Here is a 13,091-nt window from a genome sequence, read left to right on the forward strand (position 1 = left end):
CCCCACACAGCTGACCCGCAGACCATGTTACAACCTCTCGCAGTGCAGGAGCCACTTCCTGCTGTGTTGGCAAATTCTTCTGGTTAATCATTTTTCTTTGTCCCGGTCCCACCCGTCACCGCTTGTTTTTCTTTCCTCCGCCTGCAGAAAACCCTCTTCTTCTCTGTCTAGCTGGACTCATCATGTCCCTCTCTCTCTCGAGTGTGTTTTCTATAAAATAGTTTCAGGACATTTCCTCACGATACAGTTTCTTTCACTTGGAGCTGGTCCTGCACTCAGCGATGACCTGTCTTCTTTTGGGGCTGCAGTCCTGTGAGAGTTTTCTCTGCATAAATAATTATCTAGCCCCACTTTTCTGCAAATTGGAGACTATTTATAGCTTATGCGATCACCCGTTGAAATATCTCTGTCGGCATATTTATTTAAGATTTAAATTGCCGCAGTAAAAAGGCTTTAACTCGTCTGCTCTGTGTGAAGTGGCTGTCTGGCTCTTAGAAGAGACTCATAGAAGCTTCCAAACTACATTATAGTTTTTTTGTCTTCGTCAATCTTTTGTCGGTTTTCTTTAGTGTTTAGCAGCGGGTTCGGATCCTCTGCTGTCTGAGAGCAGAATGTGAGCAACGCTGTTTGATAGACTGGCAGCCGTCGTCCATTGTTTGCTCTCTCACTTAGTCATTCCATGCTTTGATTTGCGTTTTGTAGTCTTGTTAGTGTTCATGTGGCAAACTGGGAGAGGGTGTTTGTATTTGCTGCCCCCCCCCCCCCCTGCGTAAGACAAACACTCTCTGCCACTTGGCTCTCTCAGCCCTCTCATCGCAGCCTCTCAGTACTCTGGCCACCTGAGATGAAGGTTCAGGTGAGAGAACTCTAAGCGTATGATGCCATGGTTTGAGTAATAAGTGTGAGTGTAGGTAGCACACTGCGTACATCCAGTGTCCCTTGTTCTACCTGCAGACTCGAACCGGTTCATTGTTCCCCCTTCTATCCGGGTCATTACATCCAGGTCCTTTTTATCGACTCTACACGATGTATGCGCCCACGCTAACGCCTCACCACGTGTGTGTCTGTGTGTGGTGGCGGCTGATTCCTATAAAATGCTGTAAAAAAAAAAAAAAAAAAGAAAGAAAAAAAATCAAATGTATAATCAGAGGTTTTTGATTGAAATGATTTTGTTCATTGTGTGTACATCATAAGAAATATTAAAAGCCTTGATAAATTCACTTAAGAGTTCAGTGTCTTACATTATGAATGAACGCAATGCAGTGCTCGGAATAAAGAAATAAAGCTGATCTCACAATAATTAAGTTGAACAAAACAGTATGTATGTATATGTAAGATATTGTTTTGAACATAACCACTGATTGATTATAAATGTGTCTCACCACTCCCAGTGTCACATGAGGCCAAATGTTATGTCAGTTTATTTGCTGGGTAAACATCACTTCCCCAAAGCCCCGGGAAGTGTTTTCACAGTCCGTACTTTAGAGTCGCTGATGACCTTTGGAGTCGCTCACGTCTCCTCTCGTGTTCTCAGCTCTACTCTGACAGACCTGCAGCTTTGCAGCCTTCACAGCTTTGCATAAAAATGTCAGTGTAGTTCAACCTTCAGCTCTAAGGTAAGTCTGATGTGTATCCACAGCGTGCCGCACCTTAAGGTGGAGCAGCTCCTCTGAAGGGGTGACAGGGTTTTTAATGTCCGAAATACTTGAGAAAGCTTAACCAGGAGTTCAACTGCATCGCCTGCTCTGAACACAAAGCTCCCGTCTCCGATCTGTTCCTCTGTGGATAATAAAGGTCAGCTCGATTTGAAAGATGCACCGTCCTCACCGCCCAGAGAGCAGTCAGCGCTGCTTCCAACACACTCTTCTACAAGTGAATAATGATCGATAATATTCACCCCATGTGACTAATGCTTTCCAACAGGGGGCGACACTGCAATGAAATTTCGAAAGAAGGCTCAGACCTTATTATAAAAAAAGATTGACTTAAATACTTGTAAAAGTTAATACACAGAAAGTGATATATAATTATATTTTCCTAATTTTTTTTTATTTCTTTACAACACAACTGCTAAATACTTTGGTTTTTATTATTTAGCGTAAAGGGAGTCTAATCTATAGGATAGGGTTAGAACAGGAATGAATATATATAACCCTACCCCCTATACTAACCCTATAGGAATCAACAGTAACAGTAGGCTATTCAATAAACAGCAGAGTTACTCCTCAGTTTTATATTCAATTATTTGATTAATACGTTTTACAGGTGTGTTTTGCTCCTGCAGCAAGGGACTTAAAACATAACGTAATAAACAATGGCATGTTCTTACTGTGACACTTGTTGTTTTCCATGCAGCTCTAATGCAAACAGGCCTTCTTGAGACTGCTTTTAAAACATATTTCATTTTTGGCCCTCGAGTTTTAAGGCAGCCTTTGCAAAGGGTTTATACATTTACCAAATGGCTGTATTAATAGTCGATGAGTCATTTGCTAATCCTTGAAACGTTTGGCTGGTGTTTATCCTCCTGCAGCAGGGCTCTTGATCTCTGTTTTTGACAGATCTTTAATTCACCAGGAAGGAGAGTCCATTGAAGAGGATTACAATCACGTCAAAGTCTGTTTACATTTGTCTTACTCCTTTAGACTTGATTAATTATAGCAAAAAGGGATTCAAGGACATTACATTTAAACAGAAACAATCAACACCAGGTCTATAAATACCTGCCCTTGTGTTTGATTTGTCTTAATTTAGTCAAAGATATGTATAATATCATTGGAAATAATGAAGCCGTAACGATTTAGTTTTGCCCACGGACATGGTTTCATTCAAACAATGTTAGGCCTTTTCCTCAAAATCTAAGAATGTTATGAGCACAGAGAAACTTAAATGTTCCAGTTGGTTCATTTGAAATTCACCTTTCCAGATCTGCACAGTGAAGCTAAAACACCCGCAAGAAGGAACAAGTAGAAAAACACGCCTTACGCCGAGGCATGAGTCTGTAGGCTTTGGGGCCCCTGCAGGGCAAATGCCTATACCTGCCTTATTGAATATCCTGCCTTGATAAGCACCAAACTGGACTACCACCTCCCAATAAACGGTGCTTTAATGAAGTGCTGCATTCAAAAACCATCAGCAGAGGTTACAAGCTCATCTCCCGATATTCTCAGGGCCCATAAACTTCGTAATGTTTATTCCCCCGACTTGCTATTGTGATTTGCGCCCGTGATGTGCTCGCTGTCACCCCGCAGTGATTGATGGGACACGCCGACCCTGGCCTGCCCGAAGACCCTGTCCAATAATAAGTCGAGCGCCTCAGAGAAAATGATGTCCAGTCTCACGCCGCTCATGAATGACCCTCATATGATGTATGGAGTTTGGCCTTTTCCTGTGCTATTTATTTGTTGGCGTATTGGAGCTCAAGGCTCTCACACGCCTTGCGCACGATATAACCCTATTGGATGAGCGATGCAGGGATATAGCGAGTGATGAGAGGGGGAGAGAAAGATAGAGCAGTCTTCACCAGCGCATGTCTCTCCAACAGCAGACACACTCTCTCACTACACACACACACACACACACGCACAGTGCTCGTTAATAGGCTCCAGATGCCTTTACAGAAAACGCACGTCTGCAGGCTGTGTGGACTGCATCTTGTCTTTTGAATCACGCAGATGTGAATCTATCTTTCTTTCATCGACAAAACAAGAAGATTATGGGGTTTGTGTGCAATTTCCGAGCACGTGGGATTGGGAAGCTCATTTAAAAGGCTGGCGGCTGTGTGATGGAGGAGCGCGGCGGTGCTGCATCGGAGGAAATTAGTAAGAGGTGCAGAGGAGATAATCAATGAAGACACTGAGGGCTCCTGTGCGTCTGGACAAGGTCACAGTCTAGCCTGGGTGAGATTATGTCCATTCGAGGACAACAACAACGGACTTTTTTCGCTTCCTCTCGGGGGAGGAGGTCGTCTGGAGATGTCCACAAGAGTTTCTGTGTTGGATTGCAGAAGCATTGAAAACCCCCTCCATCTGCATCTTCGTGGTTAAGCTTTATTTTTGACAACCTCCAAGCTGCAAGGGTCTTTTTTTCCCTCCTCCCTCAGCCTGGAGATAAAGTTTCTCGCTTTCTCGACAGGGTGGGTGTTTTTATGCAGCCGCCGCTTCGTTTAACTGCACCCAGTTGAACCCAGCTGAGGTGATTCAGAGGCTGCTGGGTGAAGGGAAAGGGTGAGTAGAAGGTGGATTGAATTCCATCGGAGCAGCATCCCAAACAGCGGCGGCCAGCTGCGTTTCTGGACTGTCACATCTGTGTTGTTGTCGTCGCTGTCCATGGTGCTGAACCCGAGCTCCAGGAATGGTGGAGACGCTGAGTATCGCAGTCATCGGTGCTCCCGGAGTGGGGAAAACTTCTATAATCCGCCAGTTCATCTATAACGATTTCTCGGAGGTGTACACGCCGACCAGGACCAGATATGTGTACAGACCCTCCGTCATCCTCAACGGGAACATGTATGAGCTAAAGATCCTGGACGTCCCGCCAATCTCCTCCTTTCCATCCAGCTCCAGTCAGGTACACACAGCCTCTGTCTGAGGACTTATAGGTTGAACTTTATTCAAGGTGGTGATTCATCCACCCTCACATTGCCTGAATCTCTTACATCTATACTTAATTCTGTTCACAGCCTATGGTCTTCAAAATACAATAACACCTATTTTATTTATTCCTCTATCACTATCTGGTGTCCCTAGTCTAGTTGCTATGGAGACCTAGTCAGGGTTTAAGTCAGTCGATTTAAACCCTTTGTGATCTTCACTTTGACGCTTTAAACTCAACCCCCCTTTCATTAAGAAGCAATGGCAGCTGCTTTTGTTTATTAATCATGACAGTTTCAGAGACGAGTTGGCCGCAGTGTACTGGTTCTGCTGGTGTTTGGGTTAAATGTGTCCCATATGGTCAGACATTGATAGCAGGATTCTGCTGCAGGCATCCCCACAGCACCTGGTCCAACTCCCCGTGTAGAAATAGAACAGACTGGCCTTTTATTCATGGTCATATGCCACACTTCATTAGTTGGAGGCACATCTGATTTGCAGTATCATATGTGGTGTTGCTCCAACAGTTTGTATTCTCTTCTAAGCTTTTTCTGGATTGAAGACATTAGGAATTATCTTAAACTCTGGAAATATTGATTGTGTATAGGTTCACTTTTCTTCACAACATAGTCATACAATTTGCATTTAAGAAAAGTAAGTTTAATACAATTTCCAATCAAAATGTAATGTTTGCTTTGCTCCCACTGAGTGTTGCATCATTCATGCTTTGTTTTGCACCTGTGTCCATGAGGAACGCCGTGTCCTTCATTTGTACAGCACTGTTCACAGATGGATGACATTAACATGTATCTTATCTTATCTTAAAAGCATTATTGGACACTGTAATCGTTTCTCTTGTCCATATTGCCCTTTAAAACATACCCTCCTAAAGCACTTCCAACGTAAATGATAGGGGGGGGGGGAAATCAGTGTCCTCACTCTGCGCAAATATTTATTTTAAAGTTGCCAAAGCAAAGATGAGCCACAAAAGTGTGCTTTGTTTTACTAAGTGGCTATCTTCTAAAGTTACAATACGTTTAGTTGCAAATGTTCCTGCACTTCAGCTCAGCACTGTGGGAACTAAAAGTGGGAATTAGCCATTAATGAAGCCGTTACGTCTCAAGATTGATTTGATTAAGTGACTGCTAAACCCTCGTATTCGCTGAACTCATCATCACTTACTTTGAAATAATGTAAGGATGTCTTCACAGCCAATGTGTGAAGGAGGAACACTTTCAGTACATGCAAGAGTGTTGTTTAACCCACCTGTTGTGTTGTTTCTCCCCCCCTTACCCTTGTGTTTCCGGACTGCGGTTTTAACTGCTCTTACATTAACACAAAAAACATTAATCATCACACATTTTTATTTAACACCCTGCAAACAACCTCTCAGATGACTCATGAATAACTGCATTGAATAGACACTGAAAACGTATTCTAAAATTAAATTTGATTTGTGGGTGTGTGTATCTGATGGATGAACACAATGAAAGTGGTGATCAGTAATTGTATATGTTAAAATGCCTAATGTGGAGGATATCATAAGGCCAATCAAATGTAAAACACAATATTTATGATTGAGGAGAAATCGGTCAGGTTTGAGCTGAACACAACAGGAGGGTTAAGAGGGATTGAAAAAGATCTGATCCTGTCCTTTAAGTTATTTCTCTCCAGCCACACAGGTACAAAGGAGTATGGATTTGGTGTGTGTGTCTCTGTGCTTTGGCAATGAAACAACGTGGCCACTCCAAGCCTCTATTCACTGGAGGTGTGTGTCGACTCCTGTCCATTTCAGCCTCTGTTCAGGCTTTGAGGCTGTCGAGATAGAGACCTCTCCAAGGTCATCACACCTGACTGCTGCTGCCTTTCTCCCGTCTGAGTCACACAAAGCTCCCCCAAGAACAGCTGCTGTTATCTACACAGACCAAGTGCCACTGAGAAAATGAGATCGGGCCAAAGAAACCAACAGCTTAAATCAGATGCCTCCTCGAGTGTTGATTTTCTGCACGCTCAGAAAAGCCTGATGCAAACGTAGGAAACATCTGGCTGAGTTACATGTAGCCATTCTACCAGATGTGATGTTTTGTTGTTTGTGAGGTTTAAAAGGTCTGCAGGGTGCTTCATTGTGTCCTGCCCGCAGAGACCCTCTGTTAAGACTTTCCGATTGATTTTTTTCTTACTTATGTTAAGTGGTGCTTAAACACCACCAGGGACCCAGCTGGTTGGGGAGCATATAGCAGGAATGAGCAAGATGAGTCTTATGAGTTAACGTGTGGGAGTGCGAGTCCCAAAGTTTGAGTCATCATTCGACATCATGTTGTGTGAACATTTCATGCTCATTTCAAAGTGTACTGTTGCGAGCAGACCCTCTGTGTAAGTACACTGTGAACGCAGAGAAAACCATTAGCTGAGTGCGGCGGCCACAACAAGTCTCAGACAGGTTTATCCTGCTCGTTCTGAAGCCGCTCTCTCGCTTGGTTTTCTGTCGTCCTCTATTCACAGCCGGAGCAGCGATGAGACATGTCACTTTTATTTCCTTTTTTACTCCCAGCCCAGCTCTGTATTTACCCGGTGGACAGGGCAACGTAACCTGTGTCACAGGCAACGGACAGCAGAAAGAAAGTCAAATACAAATGTACTAGGGAGGCGTGTTCAAACCCCACTGCAAATGTCGTCGTGTCCCTGGGCAAGACACTTCACCCCAAATTGCTCCTGTGTGGATTGGCCACAGTATTGAGTATGTTAGTCGCTTTGGATAAAAGTGTCTAACAAGTAACATGTAATGTACTCGCAGCACACAGCAGATTGAATGAAAGCAGTCCCCAGCTGGAACTCTGCTGGGAATAAAAGAGCAACATAGGAGACATTAGGAATTTGCTGCAGTCAATTAGGAAGGTTGCACAGAGTTTAATGGACACTGTCGTAGTAAGGGTTACCAAATTAGGTTTTATAATGTCCTCTTGAGCAATAACGAATAAGCTGCAGAATGGAGTGAGTCAGTACGCCTCCATGCATACTGTATGCAGCATGGCAGTTTCTCATCCCTTCAGATTATATTTGATGGAAGAGTAGTGATGTTCTGGCAGGCTACTTCTGACCCCACTTTAACCACGCAGACAGCCATTTTGATCCTTTCCGATGCTTGAGACGGGCAAGATTTCTATTAGCTCACTGTCAGGCTCTCATGTTGTAATGATCTGTTTGCTTTGCAGTATGTCTGCCTGTTGCTGATAGCATTGCGTTTAAAGAGCATCTGTCACACTGTGTCAATAGGCTGCAACGACAGATGGATTTAAGCTTGACAGCGGATTCAGCAAAGATTCTTCTTGTTCTCTTGTTTAGTTCTAGCCATAATGTATCTCCATGACTTCCTCCCACACACACAATGCTCCCGCTCCCTTTCCTGCTCTTTCTGGAAAATTTCTCTGAAGCAAATTATTGCTTTTTATACATGGTGTATTTTTGACTCTGTACAGGCAGGCAACATTTAAAGGTGGGGTAAGTTTGAGAAACCGGCTCGAGATACACTTTTTGTTATATTCCATGGAATGCTCTTAACATCCCGATAGCAATGAATATCTTAAGTGCTTTGACAAAAAATCCATAAAAACGTAATCTGTGGAAGCCGTAGTACTATAAAAAGTACGACCAATCATCTGAGTCGGCCTGGCTAAAGTAACTGGATGGCCTACCTGCCTGTCAGCCTTCCATCTGTGCACAAACTTATCTCGTGCCCTCATTGGTCATGTGCGCGGTCGTGTGTGTTGGAGGAGGGGCTCTGTAAGGAAGTGGCAGATTTTTTCCGGTTGTGTATTTTCAAATTCTAGCGCACTCGAGCATGGTTTCTCCAAAATGACCTACCCCACCTGTGTCTATGAAGCCTGTTGGGTCAGTTTTTTTCTAAAAGGAGTTGAAAGCTTTTGTGGTCTTAGAAAATTAAAATGAAAACAAATTAGATTAGAATAGAACCATTTCAATTAGTTCTTAACAATTGACAGCTCAATATGCAAGCTTGACTAAAGGAATAATTAAGGCCCATAATTGTATTTGCAAAAAGGTTGATCTCTGCTTTTATCAACTTGTGTAAATCTGTTTTAGCTCTGGATTTAAAATCAACAATTCATGGTCATAAGATAACCCAAACGCAATCACTCATTATATACAAGTAAAATGTATTTTGTGTTACTGTGTGCTTGGAAGAAATCCGAAACAGCTCATCCTCCCCATATCATCTCCAACAAAGTGCATTAATCAAACACCAATAAGATCTGAACATTTTAATGGCGGATTTGCATAGGTCACCATTGAGTAATGGGAGTTTTATCCCCGGGAGATGTAACACATTTGAATTGCAAATCTGCTCGGGTGGCCTGTGTGTGACACCGCTTTAATTGCTCAGCACCCTTCCCCCAAAAAGGTTACACCGACCTTCCCACTGTGCTCCTGAGTATCGATCCATCACAACTTCTCATTACCGCTAAGCTGCCTCACCTAATGACAGGAGACGTGACAGCTTTGCCTTCTGAAAACTGACCACAGCTTACGGTTGTCAGGGAAACATGTTCTGTTTAACGCTCTTGAGGAACGAAGGGTGAGATGCTCTTTCTGTGTGCGGCGCGTGAAGGAGCCCGACTGGAGGAAACAGACAGTGCCACCACACTCACATTCACGCTCCCACAGGCACTCTCAAATCCTGCAAGCACACACACAAACAAACATGCCCACACATGCATTTGAAATTCATTTGAGTTCAGTTCATCAGATGTGTTCTGCTGCACTCTCCTGTCCTCCTAGGCAGCTATTATTACCTTTCTGTGGTCTCTTGTCTTGCTTTGGTGAAGCAGTGTTTCTGTTTTTAGCCCCTCCTCCATATTTAAAAAAAACAGGACTTGGATGACAAAGAGATATGAGATGAGAACACATGCAGCTATTTTTAGCTTCACAGGGATGTGAGGCTGCAACTGAAGCACATGCGCGCATCTCACATTCAATTGCTTAAATTATCAGAAGAGGGTGAGCTGTGATGATATGCTTTTCATGTCAGGTTTGTTTGGCAAATATTTTCTTTAAAGGAGAGTGAAATTACTTAAAATTGTATTGGACACCCAGAAATAATATAAAATACAGTCTTTCTGACAACTGATTCAACCTGGAGAGGGACGCAGATAATAATCACATTTATACCAGTTTCACATCAACGTGTCCCATGTACTTCCTCTGTCTTCTCTTTTCCTTTTGATTGCAATCATCCCTGTGCCAAATGTTTGTGTCCATGCGTGCTCGGCCTCATTTTCTTCTTACTGATGTGTGATGCTGTTTCTTCCTCACACACACACATACACCCAGAAAACGCCCCCGTGCATTTCAAATAGAGTTAAATAATTCCTCGCTGACACAGATGTGATGGCTTCATCCACATTAGATGTTAAAGCTGATCATCGTCTGTTCTCTGAGCTTCCCTTGTCAGAAATGATCACTTCATCTTTTGTGTACAGACTGCCTTGACAGCCTGTAGATTTGAAGAGCACATTTTTCTTCAACATTAAGAGCAATTCAATTAGATGTCTCATTCCTATTTCAAATTGTTCAATCTGTTGCAGGAGATAAACAAATAATGAAAAGCACCATATGGATAAATGACTACAGTACCATGCTCTTTCAACACCGCCACAAATTAGGTTTATTTTAGCAGCTTGGTGCTAATTAGAATCAGCACGTTGATTTTTTAAAGCTGCACAAAGCAACACACAGAGCTGCAAAGAATCATCTCTGTAATCTCTGAGGCGCAGGGGCATCTGACAAAAAACAAACAAAGAAGTAACGTCAAGTAACAGAGCTTTAAGCAAACAAGATAGAAGCATATTAACTAAATAAATACAGTTTTCATTGGTCATACATGTTTTTATGGGAATATCTTTTGCGGAAAACAAAAGTTCTGTGCTAAAAATGTTCATCGATACAAATAAAACGAATGTTTTAACAAACCTGCTTAGAATAGATAATTGCTGGTAATATACCTGCTTAAAAGTTAAAGGAAGGTTACCCATTCACTTCAGTCTTTATGCTAAGCTAACCAGTTGATGGCTCCACTTTCATATTGAGTGTACATTTAGCAAACAAGGTTACTTGTTTACAAATGTTCTGCTGTTGGGCAAATGTTGTTTTTATATGGAGAGAGCCAGACTAGCTGTTTCCCGTGTTTTAACTAAACTCATTAAGGTAAAGGCTAACTGGCTGCTGGTTCCAGATACATCATTACTGAATATCTCTCATCAAACCCTGTTAAACAAAGTGAATGTGTGTATTGCCCAATATGGTCAAACTTCTCCTTTCAGAGGAATGATGTCACCATCATGCCTCGTCTCTTTATAAATACAGAGGCAGAATAGTATCCACTGTTTGCATGTATACATTAAGTTGAAGTGAATGGAACATAACATGATTACATTACATGTCACTTTTTAGACTCTTTTATCCAAAGCGACTTACATACTCAGTACTGTGGGCAATCCCCACAGGAGCAATTTGGGGTGAACTGTGTTGCCCAGGGACACAACGACATGCTGACTGCAGTGGGGTTTGAACCTGTGACCCCCCTGATCCCAACACCAACGCACAACCCACTGCACCACACGCATGTGCATGCACACCAGAGGTGATGTTGACCCGGTCTGCTCACCCCTTTATCCACTGCTGCTTTTTCTTCTGATTGACGTTTCCTCAGAGCTGTGTTTGTTTTCTCACAGCAGATCCTTTCTTCCCACCCCCAGAAGTTCCTGTTATTTCCATCCCCTCTTTTAAATGCTTATGAATTTATTACATGCTGTTAGAGGAGGTGACAGTAATGGTGGGGTGCAGACAGTCCTGAGAGGAACAGCATGAACAGGAGAATGGGTCCCTGTGTTTCTATTGAAGCAACTTTCCTCCTGTCAGGTTCCATTGTACCCACTTGTCCCATGCGCTTTGTTTACTCATCACCATCCGACCAATGCTGCCGTGTGTGCTCTGCATCACAAAGCTCAGCCAAGCAACCAACGACACGAGATAAACAGTAGTATGGGTTCGTTTTTATTTTCCTGACAGAAGGCTCCATGTTAGCTTATCTTTTACAAGCTGTAAAGCCATTGTCCTTGAACATGTGTAAATGGGACATGGCACAGTGCTTACTGTCACACTGTTTTATGACTTTATTCTAGGCTGTGGGACTCCACAGAGCCATGCATCTACAACTTACCCTCTGCTCTTTTCTGACAGAGGTTAACCAGCAGATGCAGACAAACAATGACTTACAGGCCAAAGTGCAGAATAATTACAGAAACACATCCTATGTGCTGGTCGGATTCACTCTCTGGTATTGTTTTGTATTAGTCTGTACATTGTATGCTGTTAGATCTACGAGGCTAAATAGCGACCGCATTGCTTTGAGCTATAGGGCAACATTAGCATGATAACATGATCTTGGCGTATCAAATACAATATACTACTAAATGTGTTTAACATGCAATATTTACTTTGTTCACCATCATAGTTTAGTGTGTTATCATGCTAACATTTGCTAATGAGAGAGTAAAGTTGAGCTTAATGGGTTAATTTTGGACAAAAGTGGGTTTTTGTGACAGTAAATTTAAATCCAGAGGATCAGCAATGATATTAAAGTTAATCCAGTGCGATCTAGACAATACTTGAATGATATTTCACTCGAAACTATAAATTTCTATCTCATTGTGACATGGAAAGAAATGTACCGATGTCAGTCAATGGGCCCCGTGGATATCTGTACAAAATATCATCCATATGTGGCGGTGTGGTGCTCGTATAAAATGCTCGGTTTGCTGACAACGCCACCTGGGGGAGTTTCGCCCCCAGGAAATTACTAAAGCTAAAGTTTATCCAATTTAATAAAACATGACATCGCCGTCTGTATTTTAGGTCGATGAGAGCTCGAGACAGCCGAGATTGGTCCAACACTTCGAGGTAGACCACTTCCTTTGGAAACGTCCGGTCGGACAAGTCGCTTCGCGGGAGTAGAGACGTCCAACGAACGGAGGGTCCGAAGTCCTCGCTTGGGCAAGCAGGGATGCCGACGCGGTGGTAGTATTAAGCAGGTGTAGCAAGGAGCCAGAGACCGGGAGTCCCTGTTACGTCGCTCAGTTGAAGGCGGGGTACCAGATTAAGGGTCAGACGGCAAAAGTCCGGAAGAATAATAAGTGCAGCCAGCTGCTCGTTTTCACCCCATCTACTGGCCTACAGAAGAGGGAGACACTGCGACTGACGGGTGGTACGAGTCGCGTAGGAGATAAATTCGCTCCGACTGTTTTAGACGAGGGAGGGCAAGAGCATTAACGGCGGACCATTCGGGGATCGTTTAAGGAAGAGGGAGGAGGGACCTCTTTGAAATCTTTTAACTATAACAAATACTAATCTTTAAACTATGTACATGTTATTTTGGATTGTGTAAACAATTATAGGAAGTGACAGAGACGCGCCACCACAGCTTTGCTG

The 13,091-nt window shown here is 43.0% G+C and overlaps 2 protein-coding genes across 2 annotated transcripts in view; both read left to right on the forward strand.

The window, feature by feature from the left end:
• Nucleotides 1-1,220, forward strand: part of LOC104966019 (AP-1 complex subunit beta-1-like) — a 373,094-nt gene extending 371,874 nt beyond the window's left edge. Inside the window, exon 11 of the mRNA XM_010795119.1 lies at nucleotides 1-1,220. The gene's annotated coding sequence lies outside the window, so the exon portion shown is untranslated.
• Nucleotides 1,221-3,528: 2,308 nt separating this feature from the next.
• Nucleotides 3,529-13,091, forward strand: part of rasl10a (RAS-like, family 10, member A) — a 52,143-nt gene continuing 42,580 nt past the window's right edge. Inside the window, exon 1 of the mRNA XM_010795101.1 lies at nucleotides 3,529-4,566. Coding sequence (XP_010793403.1) covers nucleotides 4,351-4,566 — 216 coding nt within the window. The 5' untranslated portion in view covers nucleotides 3,529-4,350. The remainder of the gene's footprint in view (nucleotides 4,567-13,091) is intronic.

The sequence above is a fragment of the Notothenia coriiceps genome, unplaced genomic scaffold (assembly GCF_000735185.1).
Source record: "Notothenia coriiceps isolate Sejong01 unplaced genomic scaffold, NC01 NC01_scaffold00037246, whole genome shotgun sequence".
Classification (NCBI taxonomy): Eukaryota; Metazoa; Chordata; class Actinopteri; order Perciformes; family Nototheniidae; genus Notothenia; species Notothenia coriiceps.